This window comes from Lissotriton vulgaris, chromosome 3_2 (genome assembly GCF_964263255.1).
Source record: "Lissotriton vulgaris chromosome 3_2, aLisVul1.2, whole genome shotgun sequence".
NCBI lineage: Eukaryota > Metazoa > Chordata > Amphibia > Caudata > Salamandridae > Lissotriton > Lissotriton vulgaris.
The window spans coordinates 68,432,959-68,459,818 of NC_141690.1; the positions used below are offsets into that span (position 1 = coordinate 68,432,959).

The 26,860-nt window shown below is 45.5% G+C and overlaps 1 protein-coding gene across 1 annotated transcript in view; it reads left to right on the forward strand.

The window, feature by feature from the left end:
* The window catches only part of SEPSECS (Sep (O-phosphoserine) tRNA:Sec (selenocysteine) tRNA synthase), a 270,729-nt gene that overhangs the window by 59,041 nt on the left and 184,828 nt on the right, over positions 1 to 26,860 (forward strand). Inside the window, exon 3 of the mRNA XM_086964015.1 lies at positions 7,760 to 7,878. Within this exon, the coding sequence (XP_086820141.1) occupies positions 7,760 to 7,878 (119 nt within the window). The remainder of the gene's footprint in view (positions 1 to 7,759; positions 7,879 to 26,860) is intronic.

Sequence of the window (26,860 nt, forward strand, 5' to 3'; positions counted from 1 at the left end):
TCAATGCCGCCTCTGTATTTTTGGCTCAAACATTAGACACCCCACTGCTTGCTGTCTATTGTCACAACCCCTTTAAGAGGGCCATAGGGCACACAGGGCCTACTGGGCTCTACCTTGGTGGTTGAAGCCTTTTGCTCATGATGTCCCAGGGCCCGACCTACTATTGATCCCGAGCAACTGGGCCAAGTACCCCTTCTGCATTTGACTCTCAGTGGTAGTTGTGGTCGAGCAGGCGAGGCTCCCTCAGTGGGGACATGTAGATTCAAGTCAGTTAACAAGGCTCATAACTCAAAGTGCAAACAGTACAAGCAATACATCCGTGTCCAGTCAAATAGTTGCTTTTATACGAAAAATAAGTATTTTATTTCTAACTCTACACATGCAAAGGTATACAACATTCAGAAGCAACAGCATAATCCCCCCATTAGGTTGGGGATTTAGTCGTTTTAAGTCCCTGTCCCACTCTTCTTTTTTTAACGTATTTGAGGTGATTCCCTGTTGACTGGTGACCGCATCCACAGAATGCTCACTATTAGGCTGTACTCAAGAGTTCCCCTTTTACTCTTCAGTTTTTAGCTTAAAGTGTCTATAGTGCTGCATCACCATTAGTAGCGAGACCCCCAGGGCCCGAGTGACCCAGTTCATGCGATGCAGCGGACACACTCTGTGTGAGCATCCGCAAGTCCGACTTTGCTTAGAGAAGTCGGGTTGCTCTCAGCCCATGTGGTAGCACCAGGGGGTGCAGGCTCTCTCTCCTGAGCGGCGCTGCCAGAGTTCTTATCAGTTGTCGAAACAGCTCTCAGTTTGCAAAGATGCTTTAAGTTGTCTTTACCCATCGAGGGGCAGAATGGGGTAAGTTGCTTCATCAGCTCCCGACTGTAGCCCAATGAGGGTGTGCCGTTGTTCACGGTGTCCTCAGCAGTCCCCAGTGGTCATTCAGAGCAGTTCCCTCTCAGTGCGCGTCCAGCCTACTGACCAAAGGCTGTCTCTCTTTCAGGCAGGGACCCAAATCCCTTCGCAGTACGGGTTCTTCCAGCCTCACATGGTGCTTAACTCACAGCTTTATCTCTGGCGGCCCTCTCCTGACGTACGGTGGTCGTCGAGCCTTCATTGCACACGTACAACGATGCAGTTGGTGCACAGTCTCACACCTTGCTCGGGGAATCCTCTCACAAGGTTTGCCAATGGACCTCGCTCCCTCCAATGATCGCCTCTTTCTCACAGGACACACCGTGTGCCCTGTGAGAAAGGAAGCAGGTGCTGGTGCTCTAAGATCCAGGGAAAGTGATCTTGGTGTCTTGGGTGAGACCCCAACCCAGCAGAGAGACTAGCAGGCCCTTGCCTCTACTCTTGATTACATGCACAAGTCTTGCAGAGCTTCCCTTTCTTACACAGCCCATCTGGTTGCTTAGTGGATGACAACCTCACCGTCTAAATGTAGTTTAGGCTCAGCGTCTTTGAGTTTTATGTTGAGGGTCAGCTTCCTTTGAAGTGGACACTTCTCTTTCCTGATGAAAGACTGTCACATCAGGCAAGACTCCACAGCTGATTGTCCCACAACAAAATTCATGGGAGTGACCAGAGTTCACACCTGGATGTCAGCCACAGTGATATGTGCTCCACAAATGTAATCCCAAACCTCCACCTCTACTGTTTGATTCCCTTATCAGTCTCATATATTTTCCTGATATGTTTCCAGGCCCTTGTGATTGATCATGAATCAAAGAACACTCTTTTGAATTGTAAATTGAGTCTTTTTTTTTCTTCTTACAGTGTGTGTCTCACCCAGCTCACAGGAATACACAAATCTATGTGGGGGGTGGGGGTTACACTCCTCGTCATGTCTTCACCAAGCAGGCCTGCGCTTCCCAAAATGGAATCCAGAGTTCTCCATGTAATGCACGATTGTAGTCACACTTACACTTAGTGTACTTTTACAGTACACTTATTGTCCAGCACGTTACCTCAATGCCTTGTGCTATTATAAACACACCTACATTCAGCACACACATTCAGTCTCCGTCCACTATTCGGTACTGTATCTTTTCTGTATTGTGGTAGGATTTGCTATTTGCAAACATACATACTGCGACACCATTTGCGCTCGGCACAACACATTACCCTTCATGTATTGTACTTCATCAGGCACCTATACATCCAGCACTTGCTTCCATTGCGTACTCAATGCACAGCACTACATCTCTCATGTAATGTATTCTCCGCAGGCATACATACACTCCATACAAGCACTAACCACATATATACTGCACTGTACTTCTCTACCCTTCCCAGAGTCACTACTCCTGTGCTGCACAGCACTCCACACCTACCTGATGTAGGCCAAGGATGAATTCAGCACACAGCAGCTGAACAGTAGGCTTCACTCCAGTGACAGGAGTGAACAGGTCCTTTTTACCCTACTGATTACTACAGGTTATGCTGCCACCACCACATGACTGCTGCATAACTCTTTGTGGAGGCAGTTGCTTTCCACCACTATGAGGGTAGAGGTTTGGACACCCCTCTCGTTCCTACAAGGCAGCAATCTGTGAGACAGGCTTATGTCATGGCGCACATGCATGATCCTTGATTGCCTATGCCAGAAAATCTGCATTAGGGATTCAAACAATAGTACATATGGGCAAGCAGACACACTCGTCTCTTACATTCAGAACACTTTGTCATCCTAACAATATTACACACCTGGCCAGAGGTTGAAGTCCAGATTTCTCGAGACCTTAAGGGTTGGCACATGAGGTATGTACAGGCACCACTTTGGTACAAGAAGGTCGGGGAGGTGGCAAGCCTGTGTCCTTCTTGGCTGATAAAAGGGATGGTGTGACTGATACAGATGTTGTGAGGTTTCATAGCAGCTGGGCTGGACTTAATATGGCTCCTTGGTTGCCTGTCAGTAGAAACCTCCCTATGCTGGTCCTACAAGTAAGACTGGCTTTCACTTTGTTTTTGTGGATCGAGTCCTTCCTCCTAGCAGGTGCAGTCTAGCTTTTCACAGGCAAGTAAGAATGTCCTCTCTCCTCTGGTCAGGTAACGAAGCAGTTCCAAAGGCTTTGCCATTTAAGCCCAGTCAGGAGGGAGAGTGGCAGTTAAGCAGCGGTTCTGCTTATGAATCTTCAGAGGCTTCTCTCCTGAGGCTGATGCAGATACATTCACTGCAAGTTGAATCTTTGAATAAAGTACTGGATGAACAGTCCAATACTTTTTATTCAAACATATTTGTATTGCCATTTAGGTTATCATCAGCGTTACATATGCATTCTGTTGGTTTTGCTTGGCATATCACAAAAGAAGACAATAATATATAGAGAAATTCGTGTTTTTCATCCAAAACCTATGTCTGCACTTCTCTCATTTGAAGTTTTTAACACATCACAATGTCTCTTGGTGTCGACTTTCTGTATCTCCAGTGTAACAGCCAGGCATTCTATACCTTATGTTTTGTGTAGGATTGCCTTCAAATATTTCAATCATCCCAAGAATTGAGGATGTTCACAGGAGTGTTTTCTGTTTTTTGTTTACTATATAAACGATTAACCAAATAACTAACAACAGAAAGAGGCTTGCAAGGGGCTAGTCGCTGCTACAATTACAGCTTTCTGTCAGCAAAATTTGATTACAAGGGGCCGGGGTGCTCAGGGTTACTTCCATGCTTCGCTGTTACATTAATGTTTAATTCCCCACACCTGTACCTGTCTTTTAATACATGTGAGGAGAGAGGGTTTGCCAATAGTAATGGGTTTTAGTCTGCTTCCTTTCATCCTTGCCCTACTTTCCTCCCACATGTCCGGAGGTTCTTAGCTTCATGCCTACTGCCCTCCTAAAGAGTGTTTCTATACACCTTATATTCATTGAGCCGCGCCTGCGTCCCCACCTTGTAGGTTATTCTCCCTTGCAATCCCATCACCCTCCTCCCGGGTCTGTGTCGGGTGCCCCCAGTTGTACAACACTGCCCTCCGTTGCTCTGCTAGGGGTTGACCCTTGGGAGTTCTGGACTCCTCTTGGACCAAAACTCTACCCTCTGCCCCTGCCCAATGAGTGACATCCCGTCTCCAGAGTCCCACCGAAGACCCAATGAAGGACTTCCAGGACATGGCTATCCTCCTTGTAGCTAATATCAAGGCAAGGTCTATGAATCTGTTGCCCACTTTTCTTCTAGGTGGTCTGGGAAAGAGTCCTAACAAGCAAACTTCTATTGTAGCCTCAAGTGGACACCCCACAGCCGTGGTTTTCAGTAGTAAGACCGCATCCCAGAATGGGAGCAGTCCGGCACAGACCCAGATCATATGTATAAAATCTAGATCATTATGATTGCATCTAGGGCATGCCCGTGGCCCCCCCGCCCCACCCCCCAATATGTCACCTGGATCCGATGTGGGGTAATGTATGTCATTTGCACATAATTGAACTGAATGAATTTCAGCCTGGTATTACAGGAGATCCCTTTATGCGAGGACAGAGTTCTGCGCTTTTCGAATCAGTTAGTTCCCTACTCAGGACATTCTCCCAACATCTCAGCTGTTTCTGTTGGGGAGTAAGGGATGCTCCCTGCAGTGATGTATAAAACCATTTCACTTGATGGCTGGCTGTACCTCATGTGAGTAATGAGTGTAATACTGCATGTGTCTCCGATTCTTCCCGGCCCCTTCCCCACAACGACCCGAAGGTCCATAAGAGGGCTTCATATTGTAAAAACTGCCCTGGTGGAAGGCTGTTTCCTTCAACTAGAGCCTCAAATTGCGTTAAGGCCTTCTCCTGGTAGCAGTCCCCCACTGTCTCCACCCCTCCTCTAGCCATGCCGCTAATTGATCCGTGGTAAATACTGTCTAGGGGTTACCATGAGGTAGGCCGCTCAATTGTAGTGTCGGTGTATAATAGGGTGTCTTCGCTGTTTTAGCCAAGCATCGTTTCCAACACTGCAAGGCAGTGGTGTAGTACTGATCTAAAATTGACAGTAATGGTTTGAGCAAGTATTTTAGCCAATAATGGGGAGGGGTGTGTGTCTGTCGCCATCGTGTAATCCTCTCCGGGTTCACCCCTTCCAACCATTGTGCTAGCCATTGCATCTGTATATTTAAAGCAACAGGGGAACCCAATATTGGTGAACACTGACCTTGGGTATCAGTAAGTTACAAAGACAGTAGTCCCTGAAAGGGAAATGCACAAAAGAGAGAATACATTTAGACTCTAAATTATTACTATATTAATGCTGTCCAGCCGGACCGTGAAAATTGAATGATTTGAACAGGGACCCTGGGCAGCCAGGAAGTTGAATTCAAAGTTCGGCCTCCAATCCGCCCTCTGTCATGGGGCATTGCGACATTGTTAGCGAGACCCTCTGTCGTCCCTACACCCCCAGACTAAATCTCTCAGCAGGGAATCTAGTTGTCTAAACCATCCTGTCAGTAAAGATATCAGGAGGTTGATAAAGTATAATAAGCGTGGTAGCATGACCATTTTGGTCAGGGAAATTCTGGCCAAAAGGGACAAGCGCAGTGAGCACCAAAATGGGACACATGCCTTGAGGGATCGAAGAGCTCTATCTTAATTTCCTTCCTTGAGATCTTCCAGAGAATTGAAAATATGGATCGACAAGTTTTTAAAGGTATTAGGTGTCCAGTTAATATCTGCTGGTAGACCTTGGGGGCATGGCTGGACTTCAGCCACGGGAAACAGATAGGTCTTCTAGCAGGGCAATTTGTATAACTCAGTGTTTCAAAAATCTATGTAGGTTATGCCTCTTCACCATCGAACTCATCCCCCTTATGTTTCATGTCAAAGTTTCAATGTACTGTGTGCGGATGCCAGTACTTACATTGACACCCTTGCTAAAATGATAAACCAAACCATGATAAAAACACCCACTAACAACAACTCCCGATCCCAGAGCAGTCTGACAACTACCATCCACCCAACCTCTATCTCGGTGAAAGGAACCACACCCTGCCAGGGGTTGATCCTAGTGGGGGGGCTGGGCTCTGGAAGCAGCAATCTCTCATTCAGCCTGTGCTGGCCCAGCCCAATCCAAGGCGTTGACAAACCTTGGCACAAAGTTCTCGAAGCACCTCTTAGCACGGGGGGAGAGACTAACGTGATTGCGCATTATGTATTGTCATATGATGTCATATGCTGTCCCTGGGGTCACTGTTGGAAGAATGACACTGTTGCTGCAGGAGGAGTCTAAATCTGTGCCCCCTGTCCCCTTCCTCGAGTTAGGGCCAGCTTCCGATGCAGCTTCAGCTGACTGCATAATCTCAGCCACGGCCTGAAGCGCCTCCGTCCTCTCGTTCTCAGTTTGTGATGGGCTCTGCTTCTTTGGAGGGCTCTTCTAGAGTCTCCTTCTTGTTTTCTTTTGTGTTCCTGGCACTCCCCCAAGAACTCTGCTATAGGGAGTGGTCTCCCAGACTTATAGGTCCCCAGCCATTCCCATGCCATCTTGAGGTCCTTCCAAAAATGCGTCTTTCCATCCAACACTATGCGCAGGCAGGCATGGAACATCAAGGAGTAATGTAGGCCTTCCTCCCATAGGGCCTTCTTGCCCTCGAGAAAGGATGTTTGACGCCGCTGTGTTTCAACAGTGAATTCAGGGAAAACAGAAACATTAAAATTGTCTACGACAAATGGGCACTCAGTCCTGGCCTTTCAGACAGCACGTCCCTGTAGTGCAGACGCCTGAAAACAACCAGCAGAGGGGGCGCCTCAGAGTGGGCGGGCGCGCCGGCACCCGATGCGCCCTCTCAAGGGTGTAGAATGAAGACAACCCATCTGGTGCGACGACTGAGCTTAGCCATGTTTCCGGGAAGGTCACCATATCTCAGCCTTCTGTCCTTTCGGGCAGGTCCACCTCTCTGATGTTATTTCTCTGGTTGCGGCTTTCTGCATTCTCAGCTTTATGTTCCAAAGTGCGAACCCTGTCGGTGAGCTCAGCAACCTGGAGAGTTAGTGTCTGCTGTGCAGGGGGAAGGTCTGCAGTCGAGGACTCTGCTGTTTTGACCCTCTACATCATTTGCTGCTGCTCCGCCCATAGCAGACCCAACTCCACTGACACTGTGCTAATGTCTTGATGGAGTGTCGCTTTAGTTTCCGTGATAGCTCCTAGTATTTTAGTTCACTGCAGTTGTCCTGGGTCTACCCCGGGCGGTTGATCAGTTTTCCCGGGGTTTGGATCGGCTCTGCCGCTGTCTTGGTCCGGTGTTCTCCCCCCCCCCCCCCCCCCCCCGTCTTTGCTTTGACTTTGCCCATCTTGACCACAGGGTCAGGCTAGTTGGGGCATGCGAGGTGCAGCCTCTGTGTTGCTTCTTGGGGGAAGGTGCGCAAGTAGTGCTAGAGACACTCCTGCAGGTCTGAATCTTTACAATACTGTGGGGCAAGCGTTACCCCGGCCCTCGACCTGGGTCAAAGTCTTTGCCTTAGCAGATGCCTTCTCAGGAAGAGGCGGCGTCAGGAGGCAACTCCTACAGGGCCCTTGGGCAGGGCAAGAAAAATTCTCCTGGGTCTCAACACTGGTAATGTCTCTGTTCCGGGTTCGCCAATCCTCCGTTAAATTCTATTACCTCTCGAGAATGAGTTTCCAACAGTATGTATGAATGGGATATTATCTTTACCTGAAGGGATGCCACTTCATGTGCATGTGTGAACTGTTTATGACTGAGCTATTGTTATTCTTATAACATGAAAATTCATTTCAACACACATTTCTTATGAATTGCTAAATAAATATGTTCTTCTTTGCTTCTTTGTGTAGGTTGATACATGGAATTGGAAGGTCGGGGGACATTGCTGCAGTCCAGCCAAAGGCTGCAGGGTCCAGCCTTTTGAACAAAATAACAAATTCCATAATGTTGGACATAATAAAAATATCGGGTATGTCTCAAAGTAAATATTATAGAGTTTTTATTATTCTTCATCATTATTTATTTACAGCATCTGTTTACACAGTAAGTGTGGCTAAGTGTTGAATGATTAGTATAATTTGTATATCTTTTTCCTTTTTTAATTTATGGGAGGTGCTTATTAGCACGATTCAGGACAAGCTTTTGCATTAGTATAATCAATGTGGGGCATGGGTGAAGAGGGCATAGGGTGCTTAACAGTTTTCCTCTACGTTCAAAGTTGTCATGCTGTAGCCTTGGGTTGCATAAGTAAACAAGGGGGACCCACTTAATGGCTTTGGACCATGGGTATTGGCTATTTAAGAGAACAAAGGTCCTAAGCTCAAAACAATTTCTGGAAAAAATGAATGACATATGGACCACAATCGGACAACATGTACAGTTCTTCTAATACCCAGCCGGGCATAGAATTTATTTTAGGAATGTTTGACAAAAGGTCAATTTGAATCTTTCAATCACATAACAAACATAATATTGTTTGAAGTGAGGCACAAGCCTGTACCAAACTCATAAGAATAAAGAAAAAGTAGTGAAAAAGGGTGCAGAGGAAAGAATATTTTACATCAGGCAAAGGAAGAGTTGAGCAAAAAAAGTGGTACTGCTTTAGAATTTATATTAGCAGTATTCCCAGTAGTAGAACATACACCTAGCAAATCACAATAAATAACAATGTATGTCTACATAGCAGTGTCGACGGCGTTTCGATCCTATGCTCTAAAATAAAAGGATCATCATCAGGACTTAATATATGCCTGGATTTAAACAATTAAGCCTGTAAAGGAAAACAGGGGAAAACAGAGAGACAAACATATATTAGAGAACGCTACTCTGTTTTTTGCAAAGATATAGACAAGGAGTCAACTTCGTCACACAATATCTGACATGCACTTTCGAAATCGCAGTGCGGTGGATGGTGTTTATCTTCAATGGCGGCGATCAGAATAATGCGCAGTGAGTGGGGAGTGCCTATTTTGTAAAAGAGAGTCACTTCCGTGTGGGTGAGGAGATGACATCTTGTGAATGAACGAGCTACTGGGATAACAGATACACGACAAGTAAATGAGGCATTGGTGGGGGAGTGCAAGTCTAGAAAACATTTAACGTGAATTGTGCTAGATAAGAACGGGCGTACCCAGCGGTGGTTTTGACGCACTTTCATTTGATGTTGGCCTCGAGGGTACGGTTCATTGACGAGCGAGAGGCTGTGAATTAATGGACATGATTACCACTCTGATAAGGCTCGAGTTGGTGCTCGTGAGCTAACGTGATACTAGCTGCAACCATTACCTATGTCTTTAATGGCCTGGAGCGCCTACCCAATCCGGGCTGCCACGTGAAGAGGGAATAAATTGATGAGCAATCTGCGGGCAAGAGATGGTCCAGATTAAGCACGGGGATAATCATGTGTGGATAATCATCGTGTGGATAATCATCTTGAGGGGCAGGGACTGGTACTCGCTCACCTTTTCAAGGGAAATTATATCCCGTGGCAGCGTCACTTGGCTAAATAAAGTTGAATGAGCGCCTAGTTTGGCGTTCTCACTCGGATTGCCGGGGCTCTGTAGCGGCGGTCGCTGGATAAAACAATCCGCTACAATAAAAGGGGAGAGAGATACCGTCAGGGTAGAGCGTGCCTTGCTGCTGAGGGTGTCAGTGCAGCGGGCTCGGGCAGGGGCTGGGCTAGGTCTTACCTCGCTGTAAGCAGGATGCCGATGCATCTGTTCCGCGCTGGCGTTGCAGCTTCCGTGTGGAGAAGTCTGCGCGCAGGGATTTGAACGGGTGGCGGTCATGTGACTTGGGTCATGTGAGCCTCCGTGTTGGCGGCGGACATGTTGGAGTGGTGAGAGTATCCACGCGTGCCTGGAGGTACTAATGCCAGGAGTGCACCATGATAACATACCCCTAACGGGCCAAGGTTTAACATAAATAAATTGATGGCGAACGGCATTTTCAGAAGTGAAAGTGTGGATTACTTTTGCGTATTTTTGTGGTCAGAGGCTCGCTTGTCGGTGGCCATATTGAAGTGGGAAGGTGGTGAATTATAAGTGCTTAGGGTGCGTGCCCAAAGAGTGAAAATAAGGACACATGCAATTCCAAATGACTTATTGTTAAATACTGTTCAGTATACTGTATATAAAATAATTATTTACATCCATGTACATTTTTTCATTTTTTCATACAGAGGACCAGCTGCCAGGTGTTATCATTGTAATCAGAGCAGATTAGTCCAGTCCTCATTCCTATTCAAACCAGTCCTGATGGTATTAAATTGAATGATGGATTTCAGTTCCTCTCTGTTCATTATCTGGGACAAATTCCCTCCTCTTTGCGGAAGTTTGATGGACTTCAGGATGGTCCACCTGATGTCATCTGCTGTGTGTTTCAACTCGGTGAAATGTTCTACCAGGGGAGCATTCGGTGTATTGCATCTTATCCTGCTGCGATGCTGGCTGATTCTGGTCTTGGCCTTTTGACTTGTCTGGCCTACATACATTTTGTTGCATGGGCAGAAAATAGCGTACACAACATTGCAAGTGTTACAGTTTGTGAATGATTTCAACTCAAAGTTTACCCCATTGTGGCTAATACTCCTGGTTTCAATTGTGAAGTCGCAAACAATGCAATGTCCACATTTTACATGACCCTTCAGTGGTGGCAACCCCCAATTGGAGTCAATGGTGGTACGGGGAGTGGGAGTTGGTAGGGCTGCCCTCACCAGGTGGTCTTTGAGATTCTTATTTTTCTTAAATGCGAAAAGGGGTCTCTCCAGGGTTATTGTTCCAGCATTTATGGTGGGCCAGTGCTTCAAGATTGATTTTCTGGTTTTATTAGATACGGGGCAAAAAGTGGTCACGCATGCAATTCTGTCTTTATTTTCTTTTAGCTTTGGTGTCAAAAGGACATCTCTTGGGCAATACCAAGCCCTTTTTGAGGCAGCTTTGACGATTCTTCTTGGGTAGCCACGCATTTTCAGTTTGTTTGATAAAACTGCTGCTTCCCTGAAATAGTCAATTTTGTTGGAGCAATTACGCCTTATTCGCAGAAACTGCGAGTAGGGTAATGAGTCTTTTAATGCTCTTGGATGACAGCTCTCATAACTAAGCAGGGTATTCCGCTCAGTTGGTTTCCTGAAGAGGCGCGTGAGCAGTTCGCCTTCCTGGTGGTATATTGACAGGTCAAGAAATGCTATTTGTGATTTGTCATGGGTCATGGTGAAAGTGAGGTCTGCACAATTATTGTTTAACCAATGGAGAAACTGGTACAGCACATCAAGATTCAAGTTCCAAATTACAAAGATGTCGTCTATGTAGCGACGCCAAAGGGAGATACCTGCAGAGAATGGATTGCTGTTATGAAGGATGACACCAGTCTCTAGTGCATCCATGAAAAGGATGGCTAGGTTGGGGGCAAAAATAGCCCCCATGGATGTCCCCTTGATCTGTTGGTAGTATGACCCTTCGAATGAGAAAAAGTTTTTTGAGAGACATATCTCAAGCAGTTGAAGGATGAAGAGGCTTGGGACCCTGTGTGGACGGGGTCGTGTGTCTAAGATTTTTTGGATCACCAATAATGCAGCTGTTTGGGGAATATTGGTGTAAAGAGATTCTACATCTAGGGTACACAGTGTATTAACAGTAGGGTCGAAGGGATGGTGCTCTATCAGATTGATCATCGACATACTGTCCCTGATGTAGCAAGCAGTGTTAGGAACGAAATCTTTGATAAAAAAGTCCACGTATGCCCCTAAGGGCTCCAAGATTGATCCGCAGGCTGACACAATGGGTCTACCTGGTGGATGTTCAATATTTTTGTGAACTTTGGGTAGAGTGTAAATTACAGGAGTGCGGGGACTTTTTACATTCAGGAAGTTGTGTTCCTTTTTGCTGAGAAACCCTTCATTAGGTCTCGCCTGGACATCGCATCCGAAGGATGCGTCCAGGCTGGAGACTTAAAGCTGTCTGACACGGGGGAATGAGGGACAAGAAACTGTGACGAGCTTATCCTGGCTGGATTGAGCTGCGTGCACGCGCGTCAACATTCACGCATGCGCACATCACAGCCACACGCATACACAGCACTCACGCATGCGCACATACACACGCATACACAGGCACACCCCCGTCACCTACACGCATACACAGAGATCCCCCCAACACACACCAGCCCCTCTCCTCTCGGCTCCACACACACGCACACGCATTTACACTTACACAGACACGCAGGCACCCAGACAGGCAACCCCCCCCCCCGTCACACACACGCATACACACAGACTCCAGGACACATACACATACACACACACACACACACATGCACGCTCACACACATACACAGTCCGCCGCCGCGCGCGCGCACAGATGCCCCCCCCCCCCCCCCCCCCAACAAGGCGACGCCCCACTCACCGGCATCCTCAGTGCAGCGGCTCCCACCGGCAGCAAGACTCTTCTTCCCTTCTTCGGCACCGGGGCGCAGGGTAGGCTCCTGCCTGCTCCGGTGCGCCAAACAATCGCGGCTCTTCCGTGGGAGGCGGGGTAGGCTCCCGCCCTCCTACTTCCGGTTGTCCCGCCCGGCCTGCCTGACTTCCTGGTCGCAGGCCGGCGCAAAACTACGCTGCATAAAAAATGCTTAGAACAGTGGTTCCCAAACTGTGCGCCGCGGCGCCCCGGTGCGCCGTCATGAGCAGCCAGGGGCGCCGCGCTCACGTTGGGAAAATTGACCTTATTGCAGCTGCAGCGCAAAAAACTTGCTGCCTGCATAATCCGGGAAAATTATTTGGCCCAAGAGCGCACGTACGTACGAGTCGTGCTTTCACAGGCGTAGTAGTCGCCATTACTGGCATATGCAGCTCGCCTCTGACCGTTTGAGGCACGTTATTGCTGCCCACCGTGGGATCCTCTTCGCAAGTAAGGTAAGGAACTGGCATGGGAGGGATTCCTGTTCAGTAGAACAGGAGAACAGGAGTACGGCAGTGATACACAAGCCAAGAAGCCAGACTGTAAAAAAGCGGGCTCCACGGAGCTTGTTAAAGCAGCCAGAGAGAAGGCTTTGCCTTGTCTTTTTATGTCTGATTTCTTTAACGAGCTCCGTGGACCCACCTTCTTACACTAAAACTAACGCAGGTGATACAGGTGTTAAACGGAGGTTGGGCAGAAGATCGGCATGGCATTTGATTATCATCAATTATTAATTAAATGACATGCCGATCTTCTGCCCAACCTCCGTTTTGCACCTGTATCACCTGCATTATTTTTAGTGTAAAAAGGTGGGCTCCACGGAGCTCGTTAAAGACTCAGAATGCGGGCATGATGTTCCCCCCAGATCCAAACAGCGTACAGATGCACATTTGGCTCCCCTCGGAAATGACATGGTAGAAGTAGTTTTGGCTGTCATGGTTGAGCAGCACATATTGGGAACATATTACTACGTGACAAACAGCACATTCAGGCCTAAAATTGGTATTTCCTTAGTATTCCCCCTCAGCGAAAAAGTTGCAAACCTTTGGTAATGTTTGGTGTAATGGAAACGGTTTTCTTTCTGCAGACTCTTTTTGCGTTTCCTGACAGTCCTCAATTTAGGTTACTCTGCAAGATAATTTTAGGAACTAAAATAATTAGATGTTGTGCAGAGTGCGTGCAGAAACAGTGAGTGCAGAGTGAGTGCAGAGTGACAGTGAGTGCAGAGTGACAGTGAGTGCAGAGTGACAGTGAGTGCAGAGTGACAGTGAGTGCAGAGTGACAGTGAGTGCAGAGTGCGTGCAGAGTGACAGTGAGTGCAGAGTGACAGTGAGTGCAGAGTGACAGTGAGTGCAGAGTGACAGTGAGTGCGGAGTGACAGTGAGTGCGGAGTGCGTGCAGAAACAGTGAGTGCAGAGTGAGTGCAGAGTGACAGTGAGTGCAGAGTGACAGTGAGTGCAGAGTGACAGTGAGTGCAGAGTGACAGTGAGTGCAGAGTGACAGTGAGTGCAGAGTGAGTGCAGAGTGACAGTGAGTGCAGAGTGACAGTGAGTGCAGAGTGACAGTGAGTGCGGAGTGACAGTGAGTGCAGAGTGCGTGCAGAAACAGTGCGTGCAGAGTGACAGTGAGTGCGGAGTGACAGTGAGTGCAGAGTGACAGTGAGTGCGGAGTGACAGTGAGTGCAGAGTGACAGTGAGTGCGGAGTGACAGTGAGTGCGAAGTGACAGTGAGTGCGGAGTGACAGTGAGTGCAGAGTGACAGTGAGTGCAGAGTGACAGTGAGTGCGGAGTGACAGTGAGTGCAGAGTGCGTGCAGAATTAGTGAGTGCAGAGTGAGTGCAGAGTGACAGTGACTGCAGAGTGACAGTGACTGCAGAGTGACAGTGAGTGCAGAGTGACAGTGAGTGCAGAGTGAGTGCAGTGACAGTGAGTGCAGAGTGACAGTGAGTGCAGAGTGACAGTGAGTGCAGAGTGACAGTGAGTGCAGAGTGACAGTGAGTGCAGAGTGAGTGCAGTGACAGTGAGTGCAGAGTGACAGTGAGTGCAGAGTGACAGTGAGTGCAGAGTGACAGTGAGTGCAGAGTGCGTGCAGAGTGACAGTGAGTGCAGAGTGACAGTGAGTGCAGAGTGACCGTGAGTGCAGAGTGACAGTGAGTACAGTCACTCAGCACCACCACATTATCAGTCAGAACCACCACAGCATCACTCAGAACCACCACAGCACCACTCAGCACCACCACAACATCACTCAGCACCACCACAGCACCACCATAGCACCACTCAGCACCACCACTGCATCACTCAGCATCACCACTGCATCACTCAGCATCACCACTGCATCACTCAGCATCACCACAGCCCCATTCAGCACCACCACAGCATCACTCAGCACCACCACAGCACAAATATGTTCTCTCAATGTTTCAAGCTTTATTACAAATGTCACAAAAAGATGTTAATATTTCACTTCTGTTCTTGGATTTTGTTACAATAAAATACACTGAACATAATCTTCACAAAAGTTATTTACAAAAGTTTAAGCTATTGCCATTATAAATTACAATCACTTTTATTAAGTATTAAAAAACATTAAAAGCCATTGTTATTTGTAATATCAATACATCTAAGTCACGTAAATACAAATGTTGCATTACAAATGCTATAGGTGTCACATTTGCGAAAGTTATAACTATTGGCATTGTAAATGACAAAGCTATTAATTTAGCTATTTTCAAAACCAACACATAAATGAACATTTGGTGAATTTCCATTAAAATATTTGACTTTTTTACTAAGATATTATTATACTGTTTTATGCAAACAAAATTTAGATACTGCATAAATAACTTTAATAAAACATATTTTATATGAAGCTTTTTATGTAAAAAAAAAACTATAGCATAAAGCAAAAAACAATTGCCATTTACAATGCTAATAGCTCAAACTTAAATAATGCGAGACCTATTGCATTGCAAATGCTTGTTAGCTTTGGAAGTGATTTCTATGATGGTGGCCTGGATCTCCTTGGTTGGGTTCCCTGGTAGGCGTTGGTAGTGGTCAGTATTGCCTAATTGTCTGAGAACCTCCGTTTTGTATGCGTCAAGGTCTTGGAGGACAATCCCACCCCCTTTGTCCGCACTTTTGATTACGAGTGAGGAGTTTATTTTTAGTGTGTCAATTGCTTCTCTCTCAGCTTTTGAGATATTGTATGGTATGTAGAGTTTCTTTTTTTCTAGTTCTGCCAGGTCATTTATGACCAATTTCTCGAAGGTCAGAATTTCTGCGGGGATCATACTGGCCGTGGGTAGAAATGTAGAGGGTGGGTGAAAGGGGGTATTCACACAACTCATAGGGGAGGGGTGTAACTGAAAAAAGGCTTTCAGACGGATAAGTCTGAAGAATTTTAGGAGTTCAGCCTGTAGGTCCATGAAATTTGGACGAACAGTAGGTACGAATGAGAGACCTTTTTTGAGGAGCTCTAATTCCGGACCGCACAGGTTGTGATTTGATAAATTGAAAATTGGGATTACTTCTTTGGAAGGTTCAATATTGGGCGCATCAACTACCATTGGTAGAAATTGTTGCGAGTCTTCCGTTCGCCGTGCGCGTTGAACCAACGCTGAGGCTTCTTCACCCTCCCTCGCTGGGGGGTATTCGGTTGGCCTCGGGATAAAAAAGGGGGTTGTGCCCCTCCTCCACGTCTCTCGTTGCTTCCCCCTTCACCCGGGTCCGAGCTATCGGAAGAGTCTCCTGAGGTCTCTGAAAAGCCCACAAGGTTCTGTCGTTTATTATATCGCCCCCACGGTCTTGTGTTGGGGTTGAAGTGGGGTTTGTTTGTATAGAAATCCTTCTGTAGATATGGGTAAGTGTTTTCTATATTATATGATTTTATATCCTTTTTTATTTTGTTAGATTTTTTATTTTGTTCTATTCTATGGAATTCTGCTACAGTTTTGTCCACTTGCTCCAATAGTTTTTTGCACTCAGCGGACTGATCAGAGTCATTTATTTGTTTCAGAACCTCAGCTATTTCTTTTTCAAGGGATTCTAATGTCTCTGTGGCAATATCAATTCCCAATGCGAGCCAATGTCTCGAACATGTAGTACCAATGTAGCTAAAATTTGTGGTGTATTTAGGGTTATCTGTGAAGATACCCGGGATGTTCCGAACCTGGAGGCCTAGGGGAATAACCTCTGCTTTTAAGTAGTCTGTAAGCATAAGAATCATTAATTGTAGCCGAACCTGTTTCTTCCTCAGTTTTTCCAATTGATCAGGTAGGGAGTTGCTAGTCGAGGGTGGGATATCTGGAGTCTCTGATAGCAGAGATGGTTTTGTACATAGGTGTTTGATATAATCGGCAGTGTAGAGTGGGACATGGGTTGACATTCCTTTTTTGAAAGAGAGTTATACAAGATATAGATAAAAGAACAAGAAGTAGGTGTGCTGAGGGCACTAGGGAGGCCTTCCTCGGAAACCGAGGTGTGAGGATTTGGAAGAAACCCTTGCAATCCTGCGATTGCGCTCAAGTTTTTTAAGTAAACAAGGGGGACCCACTTAATGGCTTTGGACCATGGGTATTGGCTATTTAAGAGAACAAAGGTCCTAAGCTCAAAACAATTTCTGGAAAAAATGAATGACATATGGACCACAATCGGACAACATGTACAGTTCTTCTAATACCCAGCCGGGCATAGAATTTATTTTAGGAATGTTTGACAAAAGGTCAATTTGAATCTTTCAATCACATAACAAACATAATATTGTTTGAAGTGAGGCACAAGCCTGTACCAAACTCATAAGAATAAAGAAAAAGTAGTGAAAAAGGGTGCAGAGGAAAGAATATTTTACATCAGGCAAAGGAAGAGTTGAGCAAAAAAAGTGGTACTGCTTTAGAATTTATATTAGCAGTATTCCCAGTAGTAGAACATACACCTAGCAAATCACAATAAATAACAATGTATGTCTACATAGCAGTGTCGACGGCGTTTCGATCCTATGCTCTAAAATAAAAGGATCATCATCAGGACTTAATATATGCCTGGATTTAAACAATTAAGCCTGTAAAGGAAAACAGGGGAAAACAGAGAGACAAACATATATTAGAGAACGCTACTCTGTTTTTTGCAAAGATATAGACAAGGAGTCAACTTCGTCACACAATATCTGACATGCACTTTCGAAATCGCAGTGCGGTGGAGGGTGTTTATCTTCAATGGTGGCGATCAGAATAATGCGCAGTGAGTGGGGAGTGCCTATTTTGTAAAAGAGAGTCACTTCGGTGTGGGTGAGGAGATGACATCTTGTGAATGAACGAGCTACTGGGATAACGGATACACGACAAGTAAATGAGGCATTGGTGGGGGAGTGCAAGTCTAGAAAACATTTACAGAGCCCCGGCAATCCGAGTGAGAACGCCAAACTAGGCGCTCATTCAACTTTATTTAGCCAAGTGACGCTGCCACAGGATATAATTTCCCTTGAAAAGGTGAGCGAGTACCAGTCCCTGCCCCTCAAGATGATTATCCACACTGTGCCCCGTGCTTAATCTGGACCATCTCTTGCCCGCAGATTGCTCATCACTTTATTCCCTCTTCACGTGGCAGCCCGGATTGGGTAGGCGCTCCAGGCCATTAAAGACATAGGTAATGGTTGCAGCTAGTATCACGTTAGCTCACGAGCACCAACTCGAGCCTTATCAGAGTGGTAATCATGTCCATTAATTCACAGCCTCTCGCTCGTCAATGAACCATACCCTCGAGGCCAACATCAAATGAAAGTGCGTCAAAACCACCGCTGGGTACGCCCGTTCTTATCTAGCACAATTCACGTTAAATGTTTTCTAGACTTGCACTCCCCCACCAATGCCTCATTTACTTGTCGTGTATCCGTTATCCCAGTAGCTCGTTCATTCACAAGATGTCATCTCCTCACCCACACGGAAGTGACTCTCTTTTACAAAATAGGCACTCCCCACTCACTGCGCATTATTCTGATCGCCGCCATTGAAGATAAACACCATCCACCGCACTGCGATTTCGAAAGTGCATGTCAGATATTGTGTGACGAAGTTGACTCCTTGTCTATATCTTTGCAAAAAACAGAGTAGCGTTCTCTAATATATGTTTGTCTCTCTGTTTTCCCCTGTTTTCCTTTACAGGCTTAATTGTTTAAATCCAGGCATATATTAAGTCCTGATGATGATCCTTTTATTTTAGAGCATAGGATCGAAACGCCGTCGACACTGCTATGTAGACATACATTGTTATTTATTGTGATTTGCTAGGTGTATGTTCTACTACTGGGAATACTGCTAATATAAATTCTAAAGCAGTACCACTTTTTTTGCTCAACTCTTCCTTTGCCTGATGTAAAATATTCTTTCCTCTGCACCCTTTTTCACTACTTTTTCTTTATTCTTATGAGTTTGGTACAGGCTTGTGCCTCACTTCAAACAATATTATGTTTGTTATGTGATTGAAAGATTCAAATTGACCTTTTGTCAAACATTCCTAAAATAAATTCTATGCCCGGCTGGGTATTAGAAGAACTGTACATGTTGTCCGATTGTGGTCCATATGTCATTCATTTTTTCCAGAAATTGTTTTGAGCTTAGGACCTTTGTTCTCTTAAGTAGCCTTGGGTTGCAAGCATGAAATGCCAGTCCTCTTTGTGCAGCCTGAGTTACTTCCTGTGCTTGGCTATAACTAAATTTGCTCCTTCTCATTGGATCCGTAGATATGTTTATCCTGAAGTAGTGGCTTTCTTTTGCAAGAGCAGTCATTCACAAACTAGTAAAACACTGCCTTCTTGCAAAAACTTTGTGTATGAATAGTAGTAAATATTATAATTTTATAGTAGCAAAACATGATATTTATTCTCACATGAGATTGATCAAGAATTTTTATGCAAACTTGTATTCTAAATGGATACTCTCGAGTAATTAGGTTTGTGATGTACTCTGTGCTTGGGGTTCTCTTTGACTCAAGTTGCCTGTTATGTAAGAAAGCCTGTTGACTTTCATGCATATTCTCTATTTAAAACATATTTTTGTTGCAAATGTCAGTGTGGTGCTTGAACCATCACTGTGGGTGACCTATATAACCAGAACATAAAAATAAAGTTGTAAGAATGTATGTTTTTATTTATGATGTTTTGTTTATAGCTGAAACATATTACTTCGCAGACACTTCGAAGTGTTAGGAGATGGAATATGTTTAAAACGCATTTCAGACCAGTGGATGATTGGGAAGCTCCTGCCACCTTCTTAAAAGCATTATCCAAGGTTTTAGGTCTAGGAGAGGAGCTGTTGTGGAGTCAAGATGGCCGCTGACTGGCCATAGCCAGAAGTCGCAGCACTCTCCTCCCCTCCCTTGTTCTAAGTGAGGATGTAATGATGCTGGTTACCTCTCTCCTCCTAAATCGACTGTCTGACTGGGTAGTGAAGCACAAACTGCTTCGGTACTGGACTCGGGAGGTGACTCCACCCGTGATGTATGTAGCCCCCAGTTTTGGTCAAGCACTGAGGTCAGTCTGTCCCTGGAGTAGGAGCTCAAGCAGATTAAGGATGCAGTGGCAGCTGCAGCAGCTACCGGGGTGATGGCTGTGCGAGGTACCGGGCAATCTTGAAGAGTGGTCACTAAGAAACCAGATGGCGCCGAGGATATTGGTGCCGGCAATGGCAGCGGCGCTATCAATGGTGGTGCTAATGACATTAATACTGGCGCAATACGGAAAGTCAGTAAGGCTGAACATGATGGTGTTAATAAATCTAACGAAAACAATTTGCGTCGGCCTATCCTGATGGAGTCTTTTCCTGCGATTCCGATGGGACCCCTGAGAGTTTCTTCTGCAGAGAACGCCGCAAATCATGTAACCCTCTCGCGGACAAACAGTGTTGCAGGCTCAAGCTGGTCTTTCGGACAGACACGGCGAGCCGAGCGGAGAGATCACCGATGAAGCAGGCAGGCTTCGAACACAGTGTGCACAGAGTTCCGAGCAGGAGGTAGGAGGCACTGGACTTAGTGATGTGGAAAATACGAATATTATGATTGAAAATGCTTTGGCCCCTGAGTTTGATGTTGACTGGAAGACTAAGGGAGATAGAAACAGTCCTGATAGTCTCAAGCTTCGCAGTCAGTTAGTAATCCCCCCTAAAGAGAAGGTGACTCCAGGGTTGGCAATTGCGAAGCAGAGGCAGGCGCCTAGCCATCCAAAAGCAGTCATTGGCTCACCAGAAGGGGATTGTTTTTATTCTCTTACCAATGACTCTTTTCTGTCGAGTGAGGGTAGTCTATCTGAGGACTCGATTCAGTGGAAGACTCATCAGTACAAAGGGCACCCTCTGTTCGTAGGGAAGCTCAGCATAAAAATAGTTCTAAATCAAAATCCAAGTCGACAGGGAGTCCTCTCCACAAGGAAGCTGCTAGAAAGCTTCTATGGTACTACTCAGCTGCATCTCCGTTATATCACGAAGACTATGCAAGAGGGGCATAATAACCCGGGTAGCTCACCACAGGCTCACTCATTGGATCTTCTTTACACCACACTTAAACAGATGCAGGGAGAAGCCCGGTCAGAGAGCTGGGAAGCAAAACAGGCGACAAAGAATATACAGGGCTCACTCAGAAAGATGAATACATTGTATGATGATATGGTGTACGGAGTTACTCAGGTGGAGGAGAGAACTGGAAGATTATAGGACGATGTCATTAAGTGGCAGACATTTAAAGAGGCACAGGAGAAAGTGGTGGAGGATGTGCAATGGAAGGTCGAGGATTTTGAGAACCGCCAGTGGCTGAATAACATCAGACTGCTGAGGGTGGCTGAAGGGATTGAAGGACAAGATGTAATGGCTTTTGTCATCTCCCTTCTGAAGGGGGCCTTCCCTGAGCTGGCTTCCTGGAATTGGGAGAAGGAGGTGCAGCGAGCACATAGTTTCCCTCTGAACCAGAGGAAAGGGTAGGTGGTGGCTCAATCTGATAGACCTAGGGCGATACTGGTGTACGTCGGCATCTACCTTCTAAGGCAGAAAATTATGGATAAGGCCAGGCCAGATGCCAGGCGGACATTTTAAGGTACTTTATTTTTCGCCTGCCTAGGCTTTTGTCACACCACAGTGGAAAGGAGATGGCGGCTAAGACAGTTGATTCCTCCTTTTCAGAGACTGCGCTGTGAGGCCTACTTACTGTATCCAGCTCGGCTCAAAGTAATAGTTAAGGGGCATGTTCGAATTGTTTTTTCCGAAAATTAAGGCCCAAATTTATTTGGCAGAGCTAAAGGCGAAGAAGGGAGGGTAATGGAGGGGGCCCACCTTGTTGTTTGCTGTTGGTAATGAGAATCATGAGCCTGGCAGGGGAATTAGGGAGTTTAAGGGGGCACAAAAAGTGGGCACAAAGGGAGGGGTGGGGTTGCGACTTAGCTACGAGTATAAGCTGTCACACATAGGTCATTACTCACCTATTTGCCTGTAAGGGGGAGGAGGGAGTTACAGGGGTGGGTTCTGAGGGGGTGGGGGAGGTTTCGGAGGGAAGTTAAAGGGGGGGCACAGGGCACAGCACGACACCTTAGATTTGTGGGTGGACATGAGGTGTAGCAAAGTAACCAAGAACAAAGAAAGAGGGAACTCAGAGATGGAGACGTGGAATCTAAGTATTGATTTAGCGGTTAACTGGTTGGGGCTGTTGATTGAGGTGTTTTAATGAGTATTAAAATTGCTTCAGTAAATGTATGTGGTCTGAATGACCAGGTCAAAAGACAATGGGTTTCAGCAATTTTAAGAACGATGCGGTTGGATTTCTTATATTTGCAAGAGACACGCATAGAGGATACAAAGGGGTATTTAATGGAGCAGAGGGGTTTCAGTTGGTTTCATACACTAAGCAGGGGGCTAAAACCAGAGGGATTGTGATACTCTCCAGGAGAAACAATGTTTTATAGTCAAGAGAAAGATGGAAGATCAGTGGGGCAGATGGGTTTTGGCGGTGTTAGGGTGTGTGCACAGCAAAGAGCATGTCCCCTCTCATTGCACTAGTGGTCTCTGTAATAGCTCTCTTTAAACATACTACTGAAAGCCTTTCTTGTTATCTCAGCCCCTCCCTAAGACTTGTGAATACATTGAACAACATACACACAAGTTTGGACATTGCTGTCTTGTTTGCACTTTGGACCTTGCTTTTACCAAGGCTTAATTAGAAAACATTGGACCTTGCTTTTACCAAGGCTTATAACACTCCTCTCTAGGCCATGTTACTTCAACTCATTAGCATAATAACTGAAGCTCTGCACACCTGCTTGTGAGAACCACACCCAGTTCTTCGAACCACACCCAGCTCTTCGAACCACACCCAGTCCTGTCTATAAAAGGCAGCCCCTGAGCCTCACCCAGTGCTTGTGCTCGTCTGCCTCCCACTTACCTGAGAACAGATTCTTCGGCGTTGGCACTCCTGCTCTCTCCAGACCTTCATTGACTTCAACGGGCGTGGCTTCTGGCTCTTCCTTCTTCTGGTTTCCGGCTACTTCTTGCCTCAGCCCCTCATCTGTCCACTGCAATCGACCTGCAAAAGAGAAAGAGGACAAGGTTAGACTGATCAGTATCCCTTTTCAGCAACAAGTAAGTGCAAAACCTTTTATTACCTGAAAGAACCTTATCGGCGATTTCTGGATTCATGTAAAGACAATTTGGAACAAGATATCTCCCACAAACTTTGTGGTTCAAACCCTTTGTTACAAGAATACTTTGTGGAACTTTGTGAAATAAACATTGTTTTACATGGAACTTTTTTAAGAATCGAACAGAGGAAACCATTGACAGCAAGGCAAACAGTAAACCAAGGACTTGCACAAATTACCTGCTGTATTTTGATGTAAAAGTACAGTATTTGTTTTATAAAAAGTCTGGAAATGTGTGAAAAGTGAGTTTGCTATTAAGAATTTAGGCTTTAGTTCTATTAAGGTGAATGTTAGTCGTTGGTAATTCTGATAATGATATTCGTTTGATTTTACAGAAGTTTTACAGTAATAGAAAGCACATCCCAGAACAGTAACACATTCCAAACCTGGAAGCTTGAGACCAGGATCCAAGAGGTACTTTTAGAAGAGAATTTCTAATAAGATTAAGATTTAGTCAGGAACACATTTAGGGATAGGTTGCACTTATCTGTTCTTTGTTTATAGTTCATTAGGCACCAGTTTCTACAGAAGTCAGAGAGGGCCGCAGATTTTAGCAGCTCTTCTACAGTGGAAATGCAAGAACGGTGTTGTCTCTCTTTTTTTTTTAATTGTATCCACTTCCAACCTTCCCTTGAGCTTCTGGTTCTTAGTGCACTGTTTTAAAACTAGTGTGCTGGAACAAGCAGTTTCAAGGTGGGGTTGGACTGTCTTCAACCTCCATCAGAACTGAACAGAAACTCAGGTGAGCTGGGCTTTGACAGAAGCACAAGCCTTTAAAATATTCAGTTCTGTTGGACGATGAATGCCGGGGAATAAACAGAGGGCATTGACGCCACGGATATGGCGCAGGCCCTAAACGAGGACTTGGCCCATAATGAATCAGTGTCTGGCATCTTGCAACATATGCAAGAGGAAATAGAGAAATTAAAGTTGGAAAACATCTTTTTAAAACAGGATTTAAGCAGGTATAAACCTAGGGAATCACAGTGGAACACAGCTTTTACGCCTTTGTTTACAACCTCCTCAGAGACAGCGGCGCAAGCAATACGCGCAACCCCCCCCCCCCAGTTGAGGTTACTGTTAATGTTCCTAATGCTGTGCCTTTAGCAGCACCTGAACGTTTTCATGGAGATAGTAACAAATTCCGTTTTTATCAATCAATGTCAATTACACTTTGTTTGTAAACCCCGACAGTTCCCTTCTGATGCTACGAAAGTGGCATTCGTCTTGTCTTATTTGGGCGGTAAAGCAACCAATTGTTCAATTCCTTTCGTGGATAGAGATGATCCCATCCTCCATAATTGGAATCAATTTAAACGTACTATGACCAGCCTTTTTGCAAAACACACTTTTATGCAGGCAAGCGATAATGAGCTTTTACATCTTAAACAAGGTAACAAGGATTCATTGACCTATCTCACTAGTTTTAATCGTTTACTCACCGAGACACGTTGGCCAGAAGAAAAGCGTGTCTCCCTTTTTTATAAAGGTTTGAGAGACGAGTTAAAAGACGCGCTGGCTCATATCGTTGATTTGCTAGAAGACTATTCTGGCTTTGTAGATTTAGTCGTGAAATTGGAACACAGACTAGGAGAAAGAAAGGGAGATAAATCCAAACTGGAATCGCGTTTAACTTTTATTAGACATGAGAAGAAAGACACAGATAATAAACTCCCTGAACCTGAGCCTATGCAAATAGGGACACTCGGAGGTCTACTCACGTCAAAGGAAAAAGAAAGAAGGAGAAAACTTCAATTATGTTTATATTGTGGCAAGGCAGGACATTTTGCCAGAGAATGTCCAGTAAAACCTAAAACTTCACGAAAGGGTACTGTTTCCTCTATCTCCTCAACTGAGTCGGGAAACAATTAAGCTCGACAAGGGGGGAGGTTCTTGTTCGAGAAAACATCTTAATCAAACCTCTAATTCTGCAGCCTTCATGGTACTGCACATACCTAGACATTTCATAATTCAGATCTTTTTAATTGTTACTACCCAAGTTACACATTCTCTCCCTGTCCTACTGGACTCAGAAGCAACAGGAAATTTTGTGGATAATAAGTTAGCTAACACATTAGGTCTTCCTATTTGCCTAAAGCCTTGTCCAGAAGCAGTATGTGCAGTGGATGGGTCAGAATTGACCTCTGGATTAATCACAAAACAAACAAGTCCCCTTGTCATGGTCTGTCAAAACGGGCACACAGAGATGATTAGCTTTGATCTGATAGATACCCCTAATTTTGGCTTGATTCTCGGGGTACCCTGGTTAACAACTCATAACCCAAAAATTGATTGAGTGAACAGAACAGTTACTTTGGATTCCTCATTCTGTAGAACCAATTGCTATCAAGAAGCAGGTACAGAACAGAGCTCAGTAATACACTGTGCTAGTGTTACACAAGACGAACCAAGTCTCCCTCCTGAATATTCTGACTTTAATGACGTTTTTCATCCAGTGAAGGCTAGTGTGTTACCCCCACATCGATCATATGACTGCCGTATAGATCTCATCCCAGGGGCCCCTTTACCTAATAACAGAGTAAATGCTTTGACTGACGAAGAGACCTAATATTTAAGAACCTACCTAGACGACCTACTACAGTCTGGGTTCATCCGACATTCCACATCTCTGGTGTCATCTCCACTTTTTTTTTTATCCCGAAGCCGGATAAATCTCTGCACGTGTGTATCGACTATAGAGGACTAAATAAGGCTACAATAAAAAATAAATATCCTCTTCCTCTAATACCTGTGTTGTTGGATCAATTAAGACATTCTACTGTATACACTAAACTAGATCTGCTGGGAGCTTACCACCTGATCCGAATAAAAGAGGGGGATGAGTGGAAGACAGCTTTCAAGACAAAGTTTGGTCTATTTGAGTACACAGTAATGCCCTTGTGCAGTAATATCAAAGTTAAAAGAAAATCATCTCTTTGCTAAATTAGAAAAATGTACTTTTAATGTAAGCAAAGTGGACTTTTTAGGATACTGCCTGTCACCTCAAGGAATAATTATGGATGAAAAGCATTGAGTTGTGCTCCTGAGGCGGAAGCCGGGAGCGAGCCACATTTTTAAAAATATTGTATTGTCACTAATTACTTGTGTGTTTTAAAGCACCTACTTTCTCTTTGGAAACCAGCTGTCAGAAGCAGTGGAGCTATCGCTGACGCGGCACTATAATCTTCCAATCACTCCTTGGCGCCATCTCGCCAAGAGCAGAGGCCACGCCCCCTTTTGAGGCCACGCCCCCCCTGCCGACTCTTACTTAAGACGCCGATTTAGGGCGCCGGGTAAAAGCATCGAGTTGTGCTCCTGAGGCGGAAGTCGGGAGCGAGCCACCTTTTTAAAAATATTGTATTGTCACTAATTACTTGTGTGTTTTAAAGCACCTACTTTCTCTTTGGAAACCAGCTGTCAGAAGCAGCGGAGCTATCGCTGACGCGGCACTATAATCTTCCAATCACTCCTTGGCGCCATCTCGCCAAGAGCGGAGGCCACGCCCACCTGCCGCCTCTTACTTAAGATGCCGATTTAGGGCGCCGGGTAAAAGCATCGAGTTGTGCTTCTGAGGCGGAAGCCGGGTTCGAGCCACATTTTAAAAAATATTGTATTTTCACTAATTACTATATCACTATAATCTTCCAATTACTCCTTGGCGCCATCTCGCCAAGAGCGGAGGCCACGCCCCCTTTCTAGGCCACGCCCTCACGGTTCTCAAACCTTTGGAGCAGTATAAATCATGTGCATATCCCGGTCGCGCAGCGGGCGAGCGCAGCAGGCGCGACGTTTGCGCGCCGAAGGCGCGCCAAAGGTAAGCCCGTCTGCGCC